This window comes from Topomyia yanbarensis, chromosome 2, assembly GCF_030247195.1.
Source record: "Topomyia yanbarensis strain Yona2022 chromosome 2, ASM3024719v1, whole genome shotgun sequence".
Lineage (NCBI taxonomy): Eukaryota > Metazoa > Arthropoda > Insecta > Diptera > Culicidae > Topomyia > Topomyia yanbarensis.
In genome coordinates, this window is record NC_080671.1 from 155,565,170 (window position 1) to 155,589,274 (window position 24,105).

The 24,105-nt window shown below is 34.0% G+C and overlaps 1 protein-coding gene across 5 annotated transcripts in view; it reads right to left on the reverse strand.

Moving 5' to 3' along the window:
- Positions 1–699: 699 nt before the first annotated feature.
- LOC131681821 (uncharacterized) overlaps positions 700–24,105 on the reverse strand; it is a 576,008-nt gene continuing 552,602 nt past the window's right edge. For 4 of the 5 annotated variants that reach the window (XM_058962877.1, XM_058962876.1, XM_058962875.1 and 1 more), the window contains one exon: positions 700–1,489. In XM_058962877.1, the coding sequence (XP_058818860.1) occupies positions 1,353–1,489 (137 nt within the window). In that variant the 3' untranslated portion in view covers positions 700–1,352. The remainder of the gene's footprint in view (positions 1,490–24,105) is intronic. The other variant, XM_058962878.1, reaches the window with a different exon arrangement.

The window sequence follows — 24,105 nt, forward strand, 5'->3', positions numbered from 1 at the left end:
GAGCGAAAAATCTTTCGCCTATTTTAATAGATTTAACGGCCAAAATAATGTACAGCTCTCCAATGGGCAACACCATATTGAATCATCAGATTTTGCAATAATTTATTTACACAGTTAACATTTGCTTGGATTTTCGCGATCGCGTGCCAATTTCTGTCCCACTCCCACCGCACACGACAACTATATAAAAATTCTTTTCCGCTGCCCCCAACCTGACCGGACAGCAGTGGTTTCAGTGGGGTAGTTTTTTCCAGTGTCCCGGTGGAGCCTTTCTGCTTCTGTATTTTGCATATCAACAGTTTAATCTTTAAGCACAATTAATGTTCACTACCCAGACCTTGTATAAACAATTCCGACTTCTATTGTTTGTATTTCACTTAACTACAGCTATTTACATTTGCGCGGGCTCCTCCGCCGCTCTTCGAAAGGGCTATTGTTTTGCGGACGCAGTTTTTGTTTATGTTTGTTTGTCTTTCCTTTGGTTGCTTTCATTTCACGCAGATTACAGTTAGGTGTTAAAACTGTTTTTAATTAGTTTTGAAAACCATTTCAGAAGTTATTTGGCGGTATTGCAAAATCAAAGGAGTGCTGTTCCTATACTATTATTTGATACAGTGTCAATCGATTCAGCATCAATCATAATTCAACAACCTAATTGATCTAATCGTTGTAACTTAATAACACCTTCACTCTTTCTCCTTTTTATGTATGCCCTAGGGTCCATATTCACTAATTGGAACTACCTTCTATTCATTTCGCTCAAGATCCGTATTTTCCTTTACGTAAGCGTTCGGTGACCGTGCACACTGCTTCACTTAATTAAATTCCACCGAACTAAACCCAGCACATTCAATGTTCCTGCCCCACTCGATAAAGTCGGTAGAATTGCCTTAAATATGAACTCGTGCAGCATTCCTGTAGTATGTACTAATAGAGTGAACCAGCTAGCACCTCTCAATCGCCAGCTAGCCGTTGGCAGTTGAACTGCACCGGTAATTTTTGCTGCCCTGTTTCGCTACACAACTCGTTGTTCATCATAGATTTTGCTCGGTAAAAAAGGGTTCCTTCACTATTCGATCGCTGGAAGAAGATGCGGTGATTTGGAAGCAAATTATGGCGTTGTTTGTTATCTCACAATTTCTCAATTTTAGCACTTTTTTGGCTCCGACTCCGGCATTCGCCCAGTCATGTTAGTTTATTTTCCGTAGTGCAATCCATTTTGGGTACGCTTTTCAAATTTTCAGCTACTGCCGAGCATCGACAGTACCGTGCTCGTTGGTGCCGGGATGGTTCTGGAAGGGGTTGATGCAGCTGGGCGTTTATATTTTGATTATCTCCTTCAGGTTGTACAATCAGGATATTCCAACTCGAAGCGAGTACAGCAGCACGGTGCAGATGGTGCAGATGTAGAATGTGATCCAGCATACTTTCACGTATGATCCCACCATCATACCGGCGGACGAAGTCGTTGGAGGCGAGGATTTGTCTGCTGCAAGCAAAAAAAAATGAAGGAAAATCGATTACTGCTTGTTTAAGCTGAATGTTAGCTGAAGAGAAAGGTTTCTATTGATTAGGCATTGTTGATTGTTAGACTTCCTGTTTGGTTAGTAGAGTATTGGGAACAAAAGTTTTTTGTGTGTCTTTTTTAGTATGAACGTACGAAGAGTACAGTGATTGTAGTTGATTTGATATTTCTTTGTGAAGTTGAATGGCGCCCATCGAACATTGCACAGTGGGCCAGGAACCGATATGAAAAACACTCCAACGCTTTGGGTATGCTATTTATTGTTAACTTTCATAGTTATCACTCTAGAGGTTTGAAATCTTCGTCAAAATTCTAGAATGTGTAAATCCATGACAAGTTTTCGAAGCTACTTAGGTATATATATATATATATATATATATATATATATATATATATATATATATATATATATATATATATATATATATATATATATATATATATATATATATATATATATATATATATATATATATATATATATATATATATATATATATATATATATATATATATATTATTAGGTTACAAAATAGTTGCGATTTTTGTAAGTTTTACTGAAATTGACAATTTTTGCACAATTTTATTTAGATTCGTTAAATTTCTTTATTTCGTATGTATTGGTACTGATAATTTGCGTTTTTTTTTTGAAGAGTTTTGCGAATTTTCGACATGTTTGATGTACTTTCTGATAAAAAGTCATCTACGTTCATTAGTGTATCATATATGTTCAACCAAATATGGAAATATGCTCATAGTTTCTGCTCGTAGTACACTCAGCGCACTAGAGCATCTACCGGAAGATTACACATGTTGAATTTTTGTGTCTACACATAGACCCCCTACAAAAAAAAATCAAAATTTGTTAGTGTTTAGGGTCTTATACAGAGCTGTACAAATAAATTACGGGCCCGAAGGGTACAGCATAAGGGTCCCCTTCAGCATTATAGATTTTTCGAACATAGAATCGGTTGATCTATTCGAACATAGAATCGGTTGATTTATACAGTCACCTCGTCCACTTTGTTCGCCACAGCCAGTTTACTTAAACAGTTTTGAGTCTTCTTCAGGTTCCGCTTGACGATGGACTAATAGTCCTCGATAAGGCCGTGCTCTTTTGTGTAAGGAGAGTTCTTGTCCTTGAGCGCCACCTGGCAAAATAGTATAGAAGATCTCAGCAAAATACCACAGAAACATCGTATTGTTTATGAAATGTAGCGAACGTCTTTTCATGCACTCTTTTATGTAAATTTCCTGGGTGAGGGTCTTGGTTGTAATGAAATTGTTACTTTTCAAACCACAAGTACAAAAAGCGTGCCAAATCAGATATTTATGTGTGTACTTCGACAGCTTCAAATGCTTGAAAATATCGGTCGTTATACCCTTCCGGTTGGCATTACGCTAGTGGCAGTTGATTTGGTTACGAGCAAAATTTCGCTGTGTTGCTTCTTTCACTTGGACGATACTTTTATAACTGAGAGAATGTCAACATCAAAAAAGAGGCATCTTTCTGCATGCAGGCAAATGTAAGTTTTACAATTTTTTTGAATATCGTGCATAGAAATGCGCCAACTTTTGAAAATCTCTACGATTTTTTTTGAAGTTTACCAATAATTCATAATAATCCAGGTTTCGGTATTGCATAGATTTGTTCGGATCTTTTTCTAGTTTCACCTAGAATTCGTTAAAGTAAAACACATTCAACCAAGTCGGTGTGCTACAACATTGCCTGCCGCTGAAAACAAAACATTTCATTTGCTCGATAGTGTAAGTGCTGACTTTTTTCGGTTTCGGAGAAAACTGATTTTGCGAGTGTTTGTACAATATTACTAAAAACAAATATTTGCAACCTTGTGCAAATAGTAACAAAATAGAACCGCAATAAATTAAGAAAAACATCCAACGTAAAGTTTAAAGAGGGAAAACAAAAAAGTCAATAAGAAACAAACGAACAACAAATAAAAAATATATAAAATGGAACAAAGCGAAAAAATTGAAAATTGACATTTAAAATAATGGAAAAAGATTAATAACATGCAAATAGTCAAAAACCTACCAATATTCAAAATAAAAATAAATGCAAGGCGGAAAAACAGCAGAACATGAACAAAAATTACGACGAAGAAAAAATTGAAACTGAAAGCCTGTAAAAAATAAGTAAATAGCAACATGAAACAGATTGAATAATTGAAACAATGAAATTAAATGAAGGAAATTAAAAATGAAATTAGATCGAAACTGAAGAAATGAAAACGGGTAAACGACAAAATAAAAAATAAAATATCATAAGCTTGGAAACAGGAAACGATAAAAGGTAGAAAAAAGAATATAAAAAAAATAAAAACAGATCTACAAAAAAGTAAACGAATATAAAAGTGATCAAAATAGATCCACTGAATTAGACGTAGAAATAACAATAATACGAAAATGGAAAGAATGAAAACAGAACAATAAGAAAAATGTACAAAATGATTCAAAAAAGAATAAATGATAAACAAAGAACGAGAATGGAATAAAGAAGTAAAATTAAAATAGCCATGAAAAATCAAAAAAATGGACGATTTTTAGTAAAAGATCTAATTTGGAACTGAATAAGTACAATGGAATAATAAATGGGAACAATTGGACGCAATAGATTGAAGACAAAAATAGAGAACAGGAACAAATGGAAATAGCCCAAAACCAGACAAATGTGAAATCATAGAAAACATATAAAATTTAAAATGGTTTAAATGGGTAAAAATGAAAATGCTAGACGACATGGGAAAAATAGGAATAGTGAAATAAAGAAAACTAATAGAAAATTTTAAAAATGAATGGGTTAAGGGGTTATATACAAAGTTGTGGTGAAAAGGTGAGCTAAGTTCGTGACTGTTTTGAAGTGTTTTATACAAATTTTATTTGAAAATGCGAAAGACAGTTCGTTAGAAGCACTATCGAAGAGAAAAAAAACGAGACGAATTAAAAAAAAATTCAAGGTTGTCGGAGTTATGGCCCATCCCCCGAAGTGAGTTTTTTTGGCAGAGGTTTGCGGTGAACTCTCCAAGGCTTTCAATTGAGCGAACCGCTCAATTGAAATCCAAAAATAATAAAGATTATTGAAGAAAAATGTATTGTTGTGTAGTTGAACGGATCGGTTTCCCAATAATTTTTTTTTTGCAGAAAAACATGTTGACCAAAAAATTAAGTTTTGTTGTGTTCAAAATTTTAAATAAAAATTCATTGCAAAGAATTAATAATTTTTTTAAGAAATAGAAACCATTCAAGTACACGTGATTGTAGATTAGAGTGCCCAGAAAAGTAATGAATTTTTGAAAACTCTATCGGCCCACCCCTGAGTCGATTCCTAGTACTTGCTCCAAATTTGAAGCAAATCGGACAAGTCTAGCTACCGGACCAACGTGCCTGTAGTTTGTATGTGATTTTTTGACAATTTACATGGAGAAAATCCACTAACTCGCATTTTCGCCACTAGGTGGCACTGTGAGCATCGTACTATCACTGTAAGTGAAAATAAGAAAGTTAATTTAATTGCCTACAACTTTGTCGAAGACTGCTAGTGAATCCGGATTTGTTAAAGGAAATTATTAAACTTTAACCGAAGTGATGTCTGAGTCAGTTTTGCATGGGGCCTAGTAGTGCACGGTTGTGTATCGGTACTCGATTCCCACAAACTATACATTTTTGTGAGATAATGGTTAGATTTAGCTGAATAACATGTTCAGAAGAAGTGTAGTACATAATACGAGCTATGCTTTGGTTGGAAAATTTTAGTTCCACTTGTGATCGCATAGAGGGCACCAATACTATCTTTTATAGAAGTGATCCAATATCGAGATGTTCGGAAGAATTATTTAGAAATGCTTGTTCTACAACTTTGTAGAAGACACCTAATCTCTAATCTTTTTCCGGTGCAAAGTTAGTGTTGGCGCCCTCTATGCGGTAAAATGTGGAACTAAAATTTTCGAACCAAAATATGACTCGTATTACTTACTATAAATCTTCTGAACATACTATTGACCTAAATCTAACCATTATTTCACAAAAATGTTTAGTTCGTGCGAATCAAGTACTGATACACAACCATACGCTGCTACACCCCATGCAAAACTGACTGAGACATCACTTCGTTAAAAGTTTAATAACTTCTTTTAACAAAGCCGGATTCACTAGGAGTCTTCGACAAAGTTGTAGGCAATAATTATCTTTCTTATTTTTACTTATAGTGATAATACGATGCATACAGTGCCACCTAGCGGCGAAAATGCGAGTTAATGGGGTTTCTCCATGTAAATTGTCGAAAAATCCCTACAAACTTCAGGCACGTTGGACCGGTAGCTAGACTTGTCCGATTTGCTTCAAATTTTGAGCAAGTACTCCTGGTGGCACTAGGAATCGACTCAGGCATGGGCCATTAGGGGTAATTTTTTTTCCTATCACTCTAATGTAGATACAAACAATTCAAAACAAAAAAAAATGCAACAGTTAAGTTAATAACAGTTTTTGAGATATTACGTTCACCGCAACGGTACTTTTCAAAAAACTTCATTTCGAGATAATTGCATTTAAAGTTTTGTGTCCACTTCATTCGTAGTAGAACCATCGCGCAGCAAACGGCTGTAATTTTAAATCTAGTACTCCGATCAGGATGGAATTTCGCAAGGAATTTCGCACAGATATTTTCAAAAGTATGTACTTTCAGAACATTCAATTATTTTTTTTGATTTTTTGAGTTCCAATTGTGTATATAACCCCTTAAATGATAAATATATTCGAAAGACAAACAGAGATGAACAGCAGCAATTCTCATTGATTGATGCTAATCGTCAACAGGTTTTCAGTGGTGATCTCGCGTGGCTTTTCTTTGGTCGGTTCACATGGTAAAGAGAGACAAATCTGTCTTTACCAAGAGACATGCTGGTGAACTCGAGTGATTCGTAGTTATGCTGCCTAAGCTCGGCCCTCATCAGCAGAAGACAAAAGTTAAGCCCGTAAGATATTAAGCCTATTCTAATGACCCTGCCACTTCTAGTTTTCCGATCTGTATACTTCACATCCTTGCTCTCACTTGAGTACTATGTCTCTAAATTTTCATAGCTTTCCCTACCCTGTAATTTCTAGTTAATTGAATGTCGTTAAAATGTAAAAAAGAAAATGTGATTAACATAGTCAGAATTAAAAAAAATGAAAAAATATTCATATAGCGTATAGCTAAAAATTGGATGAAATGGGAAACAGAAAACATGCACAAAATACAAAAAAGTCAAAATAAAATAATAGAAAAATTGTTAAATTATAAAATAATCAAAAAAGAAAACAATAAATTCAAAATTGTTAAAATGGACAAAAAGGGAAAGTCCTAAAGGCAATGGAATAAAATAATAAAGAAAAATTGAAGAATATTAAAAAATCTATACAAAAGAAAAGTATAAATTTCGGAACTGCCAAATGGAAAAGAAATGATTTTTTTTAGAAAATGAGAGAGACCTAATAATGAAAATATGGAAAAAGTGAAGAAAATATTAAAATTAGATTATTGGAAAATTTAAAAAAAATCAAGAAAATCACAGGAATTAAAATTTTTAATTACATATGTTTGAAGAAATGAATTGAAAAAACAACAAACAAAACGATAAACAAAAAGCAAAAATAAAAGAAAAACATAAAAAGATGAAATGAATAAAAAAGGACAAATATAAGAAAATTAGAGGAAATTTAATAAAAAGTGGCAAAAATGGCAAAAATAAAGAAAAGAAAATATGTAGCAAAATATATAAAACAAAATGTGAGATAAGAATACATGAAAAAATAGAAAGTTTAAAATACCTGGATGAACTGAAAACTAAACAACAAAAAATGCAGAAAATTAAAAAATGAAACGATAAAACAAGCAAAAAAGGATGAATAGAAACTCCAGATTATACGAAGAATTTAGAATTTATCCGACTAAATGTCAATAAATGGAAAAAATCGTTTGAATTGAAAAAGTTGGTTTTAAATGAAAAATAACTATCGGGTCCGCGTGTTTAAATAATACTTTGAATTGAACACGAGAAATTACTTCATGATCTTTCTTGATTTGTGGGGTTATTCAGAATTCGTTACTCAAGTCTTATTTGACAAATTGAGCACTCTAAAAGAAGGTTGCTGAGTTTTCTTCTTCTTTCTGATAGATACTTTCGTGATTAATTTAGAGGGTACGAAGGATTGAAAAAGTAAAAATAGAAGTGACATATCATTCTGAAAAGATAACAAATTGCAATTAGACTAATGATTTTAACCGTATAGCAGCTTAAACTAAAAACAAGCCACGGTTTTTTTGAAACCCATCTACAGATTGCAAAGTTTCGAATTACTTGGTAAAAAAAAATTCGAGAGCCCTGAACTCAAAAAAACTTAAGAATTATTTAAATAGTCAGTCAAAATCCAAAAGTTAATTATAGTAAAGTATGAAATAGAAAACAAATTTCAGTCTCTAGTAGACAAAGATCTTATGTATTTTTGCCCACTGCACGTTGAAACTGTTTTTATGTTCGCAAAGTTTTTATTTGTTTGGTCTTTCATACAGTGTAAACTTTACGATATAATTTACAATTGACTTTATGGTGGAAATTGGACCATCTTAGCTAATTTCTGTTTTTCCCAGAACGGACCTCTCACCATAGTTCAGTTTGGCTTTATCAGTTGAGGGATTCCACGAAGATCCGTCGGAAAATGTTTAAAATCGTGACCGACCATTTTAGATTCCTATGAAACGTTACACGTTTCACCGGCATAGAAGACAAAACATTTTCCACAATCAATAAGATTATTTCAAGAGCGATTTTTAAAAGTGCGTAGACATTTCTACGTGCATTAGTTTCAAAAAAATACGATCGAAAACTTTCTGAAAACGAGTTACAGGGAATGAACATTTCTGTACGAAAAAAATATACACTGAAAAAAATGTTATCATTTTTCACTAAAATTTTTTTTTTTTTTTTAATTTTAAATTGCAAAAAACCCATTTTTTCAGATTTTTTATATTTTGTCAACAAAAACCTATAGATATAAGAAACGTTTGGAAGGAGATTGTATGATGGAGAACATTTCGGTAAAAAAGTTTTTCTAACAATAACTTTATACATGTTTTTAAATTCCATACTGAATGACATATAAAACTGTAATTTTATTACAGTTTATAATTCTAAATATCGTTTTAAATTAAAATGATTTTAACAAAAATCTCCCAAAATGCGATATTTTCGAGTGATTTGGAATTTTTTCCCACCAAAATGATTAATTCGTGTGATTATGCCCTCATTAAAAGTTATTCGCGGTACCCCATCATAAAATGTCAAAAATTATATGTTTATCATTTTAAAGACGTAAACGAAACTTTTCTTGGTGTATTTTGACATAGAAGCTTTCAATAAAAAAGTTTTCCTAACAACAACTTTTGACATATTTTTATAGTTCATGCTATTTGCAGTCGAAAATACAATTTAGTTTTTGAATATGATTCTAAACGCCATTTTAAATCAAAATTCAAATAACAAAAAAATGAAATGTCGTAGTTCTCGAGATATTTTAAATTGTTTTTAACAGCACATTTCTTTTGTTTTATTACGACCTTTTCAGAAGATATTCACATTTCTCCATCAACAACAATAAGTTTTTCAAAAGGCCCATAGCACTTCCTGTAACTTTCTCTTTGACATCAAGGCGATATTGTAAATCATTTGAAAGCTATACGAAAACAATCAAAATACTATTCAACCAAAGGGTCTGATGATTGATTAAACTAAATAGCTCGATCATATTTTGGTTGGTAGGTTTGTTGACAAAATTTTAAAAAAATATGAAAAATCGGTTTTTGCCATTGAAATTTTTTACACAAATTTTTGTTTTTGTGACACAACATTTTTTCAGTGTACATTTTTTCATATAGAAATGTTCATTTCCTGTAACTCGTTCTCGTGTAAAGTTTCATAGGAATCTATGATGGTCGGTCATGATATTGCATATTTTCGGACGGATCTTCGTGGAATTCCCCAGCTAATACAATCAGTGAGAAAGCCACAACCAATGACGGAGTGAAGGGAAAGATGTTAGAAAGAACACTTGATCAAGAACATCAAGGCAGCATCCCCGTGGATGACATGGACGTGTGCGACGGCGAGAAACAAAAAAACTCAAAGATACAGTTGGCGTGATGCAAATATTTCCACGTCGCAAAAAATGATCTCGGTCAACGTCAAGTCGCGCGTAAGGAATTGGGCGGATTTTTACCATAATAAATATATAAAAGACCCAGTAATCGTCATAATTCTATTCCACTTCAGCTACAATTAGTGCCTACCATTTTACAAATAATTGTGCTTGATTTGATCTCAGACCTTGAACACATGCCTAATAGAGTGGGACATGGTTATATGAAAAAAATTAATTTTCGCTCCGAGTAACTTTTTGGGTTCCATTTGGGTTCTAGAATAACTGTGCAAATTCTAAGCTCGATTGGTGAAACTATATTTTTGCGCCCATTATTTAAAGTTTACATGGGATTTCGTATAGGGAAATCGTCTTTTACGAAATAATTCATCCAACAGTCGCCCAGTGCTTCCTAAAAATAAATCAATGTAAAATTTTTATAGCAAATTTATCAAGGAAACAAAGTCTCGAAGAATGAAAAACGATTTGACGATTGTGGAAAAAGTTATTAAACAAAAATCAACTAATGTTCTGAAAATTGATGAAAATTTCAATTTTCATAGCACCACTGCTGCTGACGGTCGAATTATATACAGAATTTTTAATTTTCTCCAATTTTGTACAAAAGAAGCCTCAATTTACCCTCAAAACTCTTGGGAAGTGAACAAACAGTTCAGATCGTTGATTTAGAACAGTAAAAGAGAGTCAAAACAAAATTATATATAATTGGACAGCCAAATGCAGTGGTGCTAGAAAAAATGAATATTTTTCCAATCGTAAGAGCATCAGTTGATTTTTGCTTAATAACTTTTTCCACAATTGTCAAATCGTTTTGCGGTCTTCGAGACTTTGTTTCCTTGATAAATTTCCAATAGAAATTTTACATCGATTTATTTTTAGGAAGCACTGAGCGACTCATGGATGAATTATTTTGTAAAAGTCGATTTTCCCATACGAATTCCCATATAAACTTTAAACCGTGGGCGCAAAAATATAGTTTCACCGATCGAGCTTAGAATTTGCACAGTAGTTCTAGGACCCAAATGTAACCCAAAAAGTTGCTCGGAGCTTGAATCTAATTTTTGTCCCACCCTAATGCCTATATAGATATTTATATCGCAGTGCAATTGAACCCTTCTCTTCCGCATTTTCTGTGACATGTATTAATAAAACTTTATCCAGTTTCAGCATTCTATTTTGAGAAGAACCTGATGAAAGGTCGGCATTGCGTTATTTGCTAGTGAAATCGCGTTGATAAATAAAGGAAATCCTATCATTTTATCGCCCATTCGTTCGCCAACAATTTCATCACACCGGTTGCCAGTAAATCAATGGAAATTAAATTTCGTACATTCCCCAACAGGATTTCCTAAGGCTATGTCTCTACCGTCTATTGGTTTTCAGCGTTCCCATTGCTGAAAACGGAATTTTCAAAACACCGTTGCAGCCTTCGGAGGAAATCCTATTTTCAGTTTCTTTCATCGGCACAAAATGTTGCCCACAAACACACGAGTACACAAAGGCAACCCAAACAGGCAATCGAGCAAACAGTAAAACATAGACTACCCCCGGAATCCGGTACTGCACAGTTGAGTCTGTGCGGGGGTGTACTGGTTGGTGGGAGGTTAAACTGCACGAACAGCACAAATTCTACGGGATTCCTTCTCGGTTTTCTGTGAACAGTTCCCATCGGTCCCGTCATGCTTTCGAGCGCGGTGTGGCTCGGTGCGGCTCGGGGCCAGAGTCTTTCAAAACAAGATTTACTTTTTTTATCACATTTTTTCCACAGCGGAAAACAGATTTCCACTAAATGACCTCAAAGTCAGTTTGCAAATAACCGTAACCAATTTAGATCGCACTTTTTATGCTTTACTTGGGTATGGCATTTTTCTCCTCTCTTTATTTTTATTAAACATTGCCGACGTTTTGCAGCTTTTCTGGTCCTGGTGCCATTTGGTTGGATTTCGAATTGAGTTATGATTGTGTCGTTGTTTAAGTTTGTTTGTACATTTTTTTCCTGGACAGGATGCCTGATTTGCATAATTGGCCAATATTGGATTTGCGTTCATTTCACGGTTTCTGTTCCATTTGATTGCCTTCGAAAAATTGGTGAAACTGAGATGATTATTTGAACAGGTAAGAAAAGAAATACACAATCGGAGAAATTTATGACCGATTCTAGCCCTTTCTTTTGATGTAAGGTTTTTGTCGATTAATTCCTCTAGAAGTCATCAGCTTTTTTTTCAAATTGCCTTCTACTCAAATATAATGAGTGTTGCGAATGTCACTCGAACACAGACAGCCAATTTGAACTAGACCCAAAGCATCATGTCACAATCAATGAATGGCGACGGCCGCTTTTTAAGGGCCAGATTTTACGACCACCGACAAAATAATGCTCACATCCGAAGGAATACTAACCGGACATGAACATCTCATGCACATATTTTTTCCATGCCATTCAGGAATATTGCCTCCTGTGGAATCCTATGGAAAAATTTTGTCAAGTGAAAGAACCGGCCATCTTCAGCGTAACGTCTGTTAAGGTATAGGAATGTAAGTGGGAGCAAGCATCGCGTTTTTCAAACCCAAAATAAAAGCAAATGATCGAAAAGTTAAAACCTCTGCAATCAAAATGGGAGTGTTATAAGTATTCTAAAAACATCCAAGGATGGCTTACATCGCACACGTACACATATTTTGTAGCGTGGAGCGTTTAGATATTTTTCGAGAAAACAGTTTCACATATGAAAGGTTCCTTTGTTCGCATACCCAACATAATCTCATTGAACTATTTTTTATTCTATGACCAAAATTTAAATCTTATGAAAACACAACCCTTAAAGAAATAAAAAATATAATTCTTCGCGTAGTAAAGTAACATAGCAAAGTAGCTGAAACGAAAGCCTAAGAATTCCAACGTCGGCCATCCCTTTGTCATTGAAATTCACGCGGGATAGCAATGTTATTTAGCTGCTAAAGTTTTGTAATCGATTTGATATATCGACATTTCGTGGTTTGGCACCTTATTGCAATTTAACATATTGCGCCTTCGTGAAGTTGTTTTCGACAACTAACGCTTGGGCATACGTCTATGTTTTAATACGGTACAATATCCAAATATGGAGATGGAATGTTGAAACAGTGATTCAAAATCGAATTCGTGCACCTATAATATATTTATTTAATATTGTCTTATAACACTAGTTTACAAATTTTGGGGTGATTGCATGAAGTATCGAAAAAAGGTATTTCCTAAGTCAATTTTGGATCACTGAATACGAATATCATATCCACGTTATTTTTCGAAGAATAGTTTTTGAGATTTTAGAACGTGTTTTTGAACACTTTTTGCAGTTATTGAGCAATATCTCCGGGACAAATCTTCCGATTAACACAATGAACTCATCGTTTGAAAAGTATTGATGTGCCTATTCAAAAATGTATGATTAAATGTCAACAATTTAAGGTAAAGAGCAGCCAAAATAAAAAAAACTTTTTTAATTAATCATTTTCAGTTGAATTATCATAAAAAATAATTCAATGATTTTTTTTAATCTTATGTGACATACAAACTTCTCACGTAAATTTTAAGCCTAAGATTACGAAAGTCTGATAAAAAATTTTGATGTTATTAAGCACCGAGTAAAAATTGTTGTTTTTCGCATATCTCTTACATTAAATTAGATTACACTACAGTTTAGTTAACAAGAAAAATGAAGTTGCGACAAAAAGGTTTTTTTCTAGATTAACCTTCCGGCAGTCGCGCTAGTGCACTGAGTGCACGTTGCTCTGAAAATCTAGCGAAACCGTCTTAGGGCACCAGCAGCTGCTTGTTCAGTGAGCCATAAGCACGACTTACGGAGGGTTGATTTTGAGTCGCTGAATACGAAAATCATACTCAATTTCCCTTTCAAAGAAGTTCGAGGTTTTTTTACATCACTGACAAAAGAAATGTATAGGATTCGCTCAAACTGTTTCCGTGGCCCGGAGGGCCGAGTCTCATATGACGAATTTCGCGCCAACTCGTACAAATGTTGACAACACCCTCTCAGATTTTAATGAAACTTTCTGTACATGAGAACTTTGTCACAAAAAGCCACTTTGCATACTAAGTTTTCGACAAAAATACACTGAAGAAAAAAATTCAGTTTGGACAAGTATCGAAAATCGAGTATCGAAAAAAGGTGTTTCCTAAGTCAATTTTGGATCACTGAACACGAATATCATATCCATGTTATTTTTCGAAGAATCGTTTTTGAGATTTTAGAAAGTGTTTTTGAACACTTTTTGTAGTTATTGATCAATATCTCCGGAACAAATCTTCCGATTAACACAATGAACTCATCGTTTGAAAAGTATTGATGTGCCTATTCAAAAATGTATGATTAAATGTCAACAATTGAAGGTAAAGAGCAACCAAATTCAAAAAAAACTTTTTTGATTTTTCATTTTTAGTTGACTTTTCATAAAAAGTAATTCAATGATTTTTTTTTAACTTTTTGTGACAGACAAACTTCTCACGAAAATTTTCAGCTTAAGATCACGAAAGTCTGATAAAAACTTTATTAGGTTATTAAGCACTGAGTGAAAATTGTTCTGATTTTCGCGTATCTCTTACATTACATTATATTACACTAGTTTACAAGAAAAATGAAGTTACGACAAAAAGTTTTTTTTTATAGATTAACCTTTCGGCAGTCGCGCTAGTGCACTGAGTGCACGCTGCTCTGAAAATCTAGCAAAATCGTCATAGGGCACCAGCAGCTGCTTGTTCAGTGGGCCATAAACGCGACTTCCGGAGGGTTGATTTTGGGTCTCTGAACACGAAAATCATACTTAATTTCCCTTTCAAAGAAGTTCGAGTTTTTTTACATTTCTGACTAAAGAAATGTATAGGATTCGCTCAAACTGTTTCCGAAGTACGGAGGGCCGAGTTTCATATGACGAATTTCGCGCCAACTCGAACAAATGTTGGCAGCACCCTCTCAGATTTTTATAAAACTTTCTGTACATGAGAACTTTGTCACAAAAAGCCACTTTGCATACTTAGTTTTCGATAAAAAAAAAACTCTGAAGAAAAAAATTCAGTTTGGACAAGGAAAAGTTTTTTTCAAATAACTTTTTTTCCTTAAAAGTGCCCAATTGGAATTTTTGATGGTATGAAATTAACATAATTATCTATCTTGAAACAAAATTTCATCCAAATCAAAAATAGGTTTTTTTTCGTAAATAGACTTTAAATTTTTAAAATCTATTTTTTTCAGTGTAGGAGTCAATAAAGAATTTTTTCAATATTTTTATTCAAAAATTTGACTAATTTTGTGAAAACCACTCCTACAACATTTTTGTAATATCCATTGCACAATATTGTATTTGTATAAAAAAGTCCAGCTGACAATTTGTCTAAATGAACTATACTAAGATAAGGTAAACTAAACATAATTAAACTAGTGGCAATACACGACGAGGAAACTGCGAAGAATTCATGACGAAGTCGAAAATTTCATCAAACTCGTTGAAGCGACGACTCATTGCTAAAATTGCTAAAATTGGACTATTGGTTAGTGCTGCGCATTTCGTAGAGGCTGATTTGCGCTAGTAGCTCCGGATCATCATATTCAGCCAGCAGAATCTTTGACACGAAGGTAGTTTGCGCTGCATGTCTCCTGAATGTTAAAGTATTAAGTCCTAAAAGACGAGAGGTTTTGTAAGATTTGTTATTTTTAGACTATAGCCATTTGGAAAAAAAATGGTAAAAAAGTTTGGCCCTTTTCAACAGACAGTCTAGATCATTTTTGATATGAATATGCAAAGCCTTCATGTAGAGAAAGTTTCATTAGAATCTTGGAGGGTGCTGTCAACTCTGAATACGATTTGACGCGAAATTCGTCATATACCAATTGACTCAGTTCGACAAATTGGATCAATTTCTGTATCTATGCGTGTGTGTGGGTTTACACTAGTGTCATGTAATTATCTCAGCAACGGCTGAACCGATCATAACAAAACTGGTTTTAAATTAAAGGCCTGGCATGACAATTTGACACTATTATTTTATATTTTTGATATGTTGTTCACTTTCTGAGATATGGGTCATTTTGTCAAAATACAACATGTTATAAGCAATTAACTTTCGAATGAAGCACTTGTTTATAATTAGAAAGCTTATGAAAATATCTTTCTAACAAATTATAGATTCTCAAAATCCGTTGCCGAATAGTGGAGATATTAAATATTTCATATTTTCAATCCTCACTTACCAATTTTCAATATATAAAAATGAGACTGTTGCATAAAGAGCATTGGTTAACTGGTGTTTTAGGGGCAAAACTAAACCGATTTTGAATATCCAGGTATGAAATCTGCGTGATTCAAGGAAATCGATTCCGAAAATATTTTGTTAATTTATTCAATAATCAATGGTCTTTTCTCAAAAATTTCATACATAAGTTCACTTCAAAGACAAAATAGTGTGTAATTTCGCTTCAGATTGAAAATTCTTTCAGAGTTGTGATTACCCCTTGGATTAAGCATTGCCTTCAACAGAAAGGATGGTGTTATAAGTATATTTCATATAATACTTATGCAGATTATAATCGTGGAGAACCGAGAGCAACTTTATTTTTGAATCCCAAAACTCTAGTGAAAATTTGACTTCATTTTCACGATTTAGGTTATACTGGTCATGCTGAAAAAAATACCAGTTACGTTAAAACAGGGATGCAAGGTCAAAACAACTTGAAACAAGTCGTCGAATGTAAAGACATTTTATACAGTATCTCAACCTATAAAGATGTTGACAGTATTGAAATGAAGCTACATGATCTGGCACCACGTACTAATTCCGCTGCCATGAAACACCTCATGTCAAAATACGGAAAGGCGAATAGTAGGGTGTCCCAAAATAACATCATCTGAAAAAAGTCATCGGGCTCACTTCTTAAATGAAAGGAGGACTTTCTTCTTTGGAGTGAATTTGCTAAAACGCTTCCTACTGGTGGCGAATTTTGATTTTTTGAAAAATGGGCCGTTTTTGGATAAAAAGTCAAATTTATGCCTGTTGAAGTGGTCCTGAACTGTCTTAGATTTTTTCCAGCATTTTTTATTTTTCTGGAGATCCAAATGGAGAAGTTTGGTTAGTTAGTTTGCACAAATTTTGAATTATAAGAGCGGCAGAGCCATTAAAACTTAGTAAAAAGTGAAATTTTTGATGTTTTTTAGTAGTTTTTATTCAAAACTGGGTACCTATAAAATTTTAAACGTATAGAAAATACTTTATATAATTGAGCCGAATACAGGGGCGTAATTTTGCTGAAGAAAGTGTATAGCTACGGCCAATGGGGCATGAGTTATTTAAGTTTTTGTTAAGTAATTTTTTGACATTTTATGATATTCATCAAAAATAACGCTGTTCTACAAAATAAAACAACTTAATTGTGCTTAGTCCGCATATTATTTTTCGGAAAATAGAAGGAAAATTATGAAAAATGGCTTTTTTCGCTTGTCTCTAGTACATCAGAATCGGTTTTTATGAGCATTTGACGATTTTTTTTAAAATTATTTTGTATACTAATAGCCACCTAGCGGGTTTGAAAATCACTAAAATTAAAGAAATATGTCGAATTATTGGTAAGTTATGGCGTGTATTTGAAGGCTGAATTGATTGGCGTATTCACATTTTGTATATAAGGCCTTATTTCCATGTTAGGAACTTTAAAGTGGAGAAAAATGCAGAAGAGTGAGATGAGTGTTGAAAAACTAATATTTACTGTTTAAACCACATAATAGTCATAGTAGTCAAATTTGGGGCACATATCCTCCAAAAAGTTTTACAACAGAATACAGCGCATCTTCTGACACAATTATTTTGTTGAAGATGCCTCCTAGAATTAATTATGCAGAATTAACTCTTCAAAAAATAATTAGAGACTTGGCGTCATTAGCAAAGTTAACATTATTTTTATAATTTAAGTTACAAAAAAATCATCAGATGCTCATTAAACTTCGTCCTGACATACTAAAGAGTGCAGAAAACGTCATTTTTCTTCTATTTTCCGAAAAACAATGTGTGGTCAAAGCAAATTTGAACTAATTTACTTTTTGGATCAGCATTATGTTTGATTAATTGCCAAAAATGTCAAAATATTTTTTAACAAAAACTTAAGTAACTCATGCCCCATTGACCGTAGCTGTACACTTTCTTCAGCAAAATTGCGCCCCTATATTCGGCTCAACTACTCAACCCATTTTTTCAAGAAAAACTACTGAAAACTCAAAAAAAATCACTTTTTACTAAGTTTTAATGGCTCTGTCGCTCTTATAATTCAAAATTTGTACAAACTAAATTACCAAACTTCTCCATTTGGATCTCCAGAAAAATAAAGAATGCTGAAAAAAAATCTAAGACAGTTCATTCGACCACTTCAACAGGCATAAATTTGAAATTTTATCCAAAATCGGCCCATTTTTCAAAAAATCAAAATTCGCCACCAGTAGAAAGTGTTTTAGCAAATTCATTCCGAAGAAGAAAGTGGTTCTAATACCCTAACCTTTCATTTAAGAAGTCAGCCCGATGATTTTTTTTAACATGATGTCATTTTGGGACACCCTACTGAATAGTGTTAAGGAAGATACTTAGAGGAACGTCTTCCCAGCACTTCACAACGGCGTTAATGTAGTGAGAATGCGTCCGACAAAACTTACACACTCCTACTTGACCGCCTCATGCAGTGATCACCAACGTGTTGAATATTCTCAACGAACACTAGTCACGTACCCAGGGCAAATTCCTACATGCCAATATTGTGATCAGCCGCTACACCACGGAAAACCTTGCGCAGATACTGCTAAGGAAATTCCACCTGCTACGACCAAAGCCGGTATGCAGTCGTCGTATGCTAAACCACAACCAGTTGGTGAATTAACGACTGCGGTCCAGGCAGTAACAAACACTAGCTCAACAACGATCGGGCCCAGTACCCCTACACCAACTGCCGTTACCAAGACCAACGTAACAACGATCACACCAAATGTCTCCAACCCAAAAACTAACACCACCAACAAAGAATCAAAAACCGACGAAGGATTTACAACAGCGACATATAAGTACATGAAACCAACAAGAGCATCCGATCGTGAGCATCATGAATACAGTACCGATGACGACATGGACGTGAACGAAAACGTGATAGAAGACGGATCAAATGACCTTCAAGGCGCGGCAGACAACGTACCTAATGTTTCACCGCCAAGGAGGATGATCTCAACACGCAGCAGCAAACTGCGTCGACAAGACCCGATGGACAGTTGAAACTTAATTTTAATTTGTACTTATTGCAAAAATCTTAAATGACCCACTGCTCAGTTATGCTAACGCATTGAGCCGTGTCAAATAAACAAGAGAAAAAGGGTGGCCGGGAATCAAACTATCGTCGTAATGTCACACCACTAACCATTACCTATAATTCCTCACCCTCCTCTATCTCTTACTTTTCGTGTTCGTGGCAGCTGTCACGATTCATAACTATGTTGCTATTTCTCTACCCAGTTCTAAATTGAAGCGTAAGATCTCCTAGCAATCCGAAATATTTGTTAATGTCCAAAGTATAGAAAGACAAAACCATTTTTGTTTGCTTTTTCCCTACAAATAGTTTTTGCTTTTTTGTATACAATAAATTTAATATTACATCCTACATGAAAAACAAAATATTTGTAGGCCATCCAAAAATTTGCAAAATCTTTGTATTATGAGAAAACTATAACTAGCTAATGTTCAAACCCTGCTTTCTTCTGAAGATGAAGGAGTATCTCTTCTAAACGTTGAACTATAGGCAAGCATGTGGTCAAAAATCGAAAACCACATGAACTCCTATTTAATTCGATTCTAGACTGAGTGTTTGTGTATATACTATAATTAACGAAATATTTGGGTATCTCAGAGAAATATTCGACTTAACATTAATGTTCAAAGATGATTTTGAAAACAGACATTTCACGTGCATTTTTTAAACTTTTCGTATCGCTCTTGAATTTTGAATGAAACATATGTTCAAATATGTCATCTGAAAACTAAGATAACCCGTTTTGGAAATGCAAATTAATTGTACTGACTGGTACTGGCACTTTTATAAAAAATAAGGGATCAAAGTCCAAAAATATCCACACATTAGATTCGGGAAAAAGTCTCCCAAAGATCCTTTAAACTCTCGGAGGGGGTTACAAGTATAATGATTCTTTTAACATAAAGCGAAGGTTTCAGTTGTCCACATTTACTCTATACTGAGAACGCTTCAGTTGGAGTTTAAATGACAGTCACAATTAGTAGTCTTTTTCGTGGTATTGGTTTGTATAGGACTCACTAATCCATATCTCCGGAACGAGAATTCCGAACGAAACAATTCGCAAGCTATAAGCATGAGGCAGCATTGTAATCAACTGATTGCACAGCCTTTGTACTATCGACAATTATATAACTGCTTACATAGCCTACCCGAGCAAACAAAAAGCCCATAATTCCCCCATGGTCATGGTCCAAATTCACTCCCACTTTATGGTGCTTTTATAGTGTTTGAAATGGGTTTAACCCATGAAAACACCATCACCATGGTCCAGAAGATCCCATATAAAAACCATATTTTAGTGTACTTATGGTTTCTTGAGACCATTTTATGGTTGTGAAATTTGGCGCGGACCATAATCATGATATCTTAATGAGGTTGTGTAGGGTTTAAATCCATGAGAATTTACTCGGGTAGAGACTTGCACTCTCTTCTATTTACTTCAATGCAAACGAATACTTTGAAATATTTACCTGTCTCTTTCACCAGTATTCTCTCTCTATCGCTCTCTTTTTAAGAGGCTTGATAGCACATGTGACCATTTGTCATCGTATCTTCTTTTTTTCTGAAATCTGTGATCAAAAAGACATCTTTGAATTCCAAAACAATTTGAACGTTCCAAATTCCTAATAGCTAATTAAGGTCCATAAATAAAACGGAAATACCAGGCAATCTTGAACGAAATCGTCAAGAAATAAAGAACGAATACGAAAAGGCAAAGAATGGAAACACTAGAAATTGCATTGTCTACTAATTAACCATTCTTTTTTTCTTTTTTATTAAAGACTAAGAGTGAGTATTTTTTCTGTTTTTATGTTTTGAATGCGAATTATCCAAGTCTGCGGCATGCCCGGACAAGCGTAATGTAACTTAGCATTTTACACTGTCGGGTTTCTTTAAATAATTAGATTTTACCAAACATTTCAGAGCTTTCTGAAACAATGCTTCTAATATTCTTATTTGAATCATTTCAATGTTTTTTTAATTCCATTCTATAAACTCATTCTATAATTCATTCATTTGGTGGATTTCATTCGTTTTGGCAAGTTATTTTTATAAATTATAGTAATTTTTGTGAAAAAAGTCAAAAGCGCGATTTTTTCACTTTTTATTTTGTTCAAAGCAATTTATGTATCATTGATTCAATAAATTCCGTACTTTCACTTACACAGCTGTTTTCGCAATTGAAAAACGAAGAAAATTATGTATTATAGTGCCTGAAACTTTAAAGAATTAACCGAAGTAACTAATACTTAGATACAAATCGCCCGTTCAAATATATAAATAAATTGACTCATATTCCTATATGCCACTGTTTTAGGTCCGTTTAGGTTGTGTATATACCTTATTAATAATCTATACCTGACGCAAATGATCATATAATGTATACATTTCGAAGTGAAAAAAATACATTTTAGCTACGTATCCTCCGCCATCGAGTGCGGCATCTCACCAGCAATTTTGATGCGGCATCGCTCCCAATCGTATGGGAGAGATGCCGCACGACGAAATTTTCCTCTGAAATTATGGATGACCGTGCTCATGATCAGAAAGCCTTCTAAAAGGTCCCAGCTACTCAACCGATACATGATTTACCAAAAAAAAAAATCGAACAATTTTAAAAAAACGAAATTTTAATGTGGTACTGAAAATCTTTCGACACTCCGTGATGCAACTGGACGAACATAATCATTGATAAAATTGTCGTGAGTAATTAAAAAGGATTATTTTACATCTCTAGAGTTATAATTCTTCGAAAGACAAACTCACAATATCATATTACCGTATAAAAGTGACCCCATATACGAGATATAGAAAGTGCGGCATCTCTCCTGACGCGGCATCTCTCCCGAAATTACCCTACATTTGTTTTGCTTGCTTTTTTACCTGCGAAAATTGCGATCAAACGCGTGGGGTTAATAAGTGCAACCTTCTAGGGTGAAAAACGCAAGTGCAACATTCTAGAGCTTTATTTATTTTATTGACTTTATTTTTCTTACCCATATTGTTTTTCGTGTTTAATTAATTTAATTTTTTTATACATTTTGTGTATCTTTTTACTTTATTCCTTTTTCTCTATTCATCCATGTAATTAATTTCATCCATTTTCTGATTTCATTCAATCCATGCATTATATTCATTTTGTTTATTTTGTTTATTCTATTCATTTTATAAATTTTATAATTTTCTTAATTTGATCAATTATATGAATTTTTTCAGTTCATTCATTTTATTCAGCTTCTTTGTTTTATTAATTTTATTGATTTTGTTCATCCATTCCTTTAATTCATTTCATCTTATAAATGGTATAAACAATTCAAACAAGACAATTGATGCTTTTATTTATTCTGTATTAATCTCTGAAATATTACGAAGATCACTTTGATATGTTGCGAGTTTTTACTAAAAATGTAAACAAAAGTCGCACTCACAAGTGTCATAGGTGTGTATTGATGATAAAATTTGAATGGCGTGTCATGATCGTGCATGAAAAATTTAAACCAAGTCAAGATTTTTTAATGAATGAGGTTCAACAATTTTACTCAAATTTTTACCCGGCAAACCCTATTGGGTCGTATTTGTATATCCAAATTTTATCAAAGTCCTCCCTAATGCTTTTCAACTTCAGCAAATAAAACAACAGCCTAGGAATGTTACTTGCCCGGTTTCTATATAGAATATTTTTCAATTTGCTGCACCTTTTCACTGTTCGATAAAATTTACCAGAAGTCAGGTAAGAAGTCAAACAAGCAAGCTTAACTGGAGATCGGAAACACGTTCAAAATCATGCACAGAGGCACTTACAGCAAAGTGATAAATCGACACACTATTCAGTTATCTTATCGCACCGGTACGAGAGCTACTTCCTGGTAGCAAATACGATACAAAATCCTGTGCTTAAGGATTTGTACCTTGGTTGCGAGAGCGACGAGAAGAGTTTCTGTATAAATTCAAGCTTTTTCCTCTATACAGCTGTCACGTTTTGGTTTCCACCTAATGTGTGTGTACGAATATTCTACTTTTTTTCTTATCAAGTTTTGATTTATGATTCTGGACGTGGTCTTGTACATTCACTACAGCACGGTGTGTTCCTGTATGGTGATTATCGTGTTTTTTTTAATTGTGAAATTGTGACATATCACAAATGAGCAGCATGAAATAAAAGTCAGAAGGGCGGATAACGCTTCGCATACTGTCTAATACACTGTGTGTAAAATTTGGACTTAGGTTCGGCGAAAGAATTGCCTAAGAAATCATGCCCCGAAAAAATTGACAGTAACACTAAAAAATGGATGTTTTTCATTCTACTCTTAAATCAAACAACCGCAGTCAGAAGTTTGCACTTTAAGGTAATAGCAGACTTCCAGAAATCTTCTATTATCATTGAAGGGTTTAAGAAGAATAGGCTGTCTGAAAGCCTTGCAGCATCTGCTTCATATTTCATCTCATGGCTATGTTCAAATTCTTGTACCAATCAAACTTTAGCATATAAGCTCAAAAATTCAACCCTCGGGAAACCGAGCGTCGAGCATTCCAGGTTCCCCAAACTTTCGATTGCCACAGCCACGAACGCTGGGGCTATGATTTACAACGTAAGATGAGCTGCACTCTCGGTGAATAAATTCTCAAAGAGATTCACATTTCACAAGTGTGCAACAGAAAAGACTTAGTATTACAATTTATGAGCTTCCTTACTCGAGTTTATGCTTGCACTATAACTGCTAACTCCGCTCCAGCCATTGAATCAGTTAGTGGTGGGTGGAGGCTTGTCTCGGCTCAAAGTACTTTGCTAGGGAAGAGTTTAAGGTGGTCAAAACTTCTACCTTCTGTGGCCCAAGGTGGCAAACAATCGCACCGTTAAGAGTATTTCATAGTTTATAAAAAAAATGTTAAAAATAAATTTCTAAAGTGAGGAAATGCATTCGTCAGATCCTCGAACAATCTTCAGGTGAAGCGTATCTATTCTACTTAAATTTCGTTCCACTCGAGAAGACACCCCCATTGCAGAGCTGAAGCACGTACTCGGAAGAGTACATTTGAAAATAGACC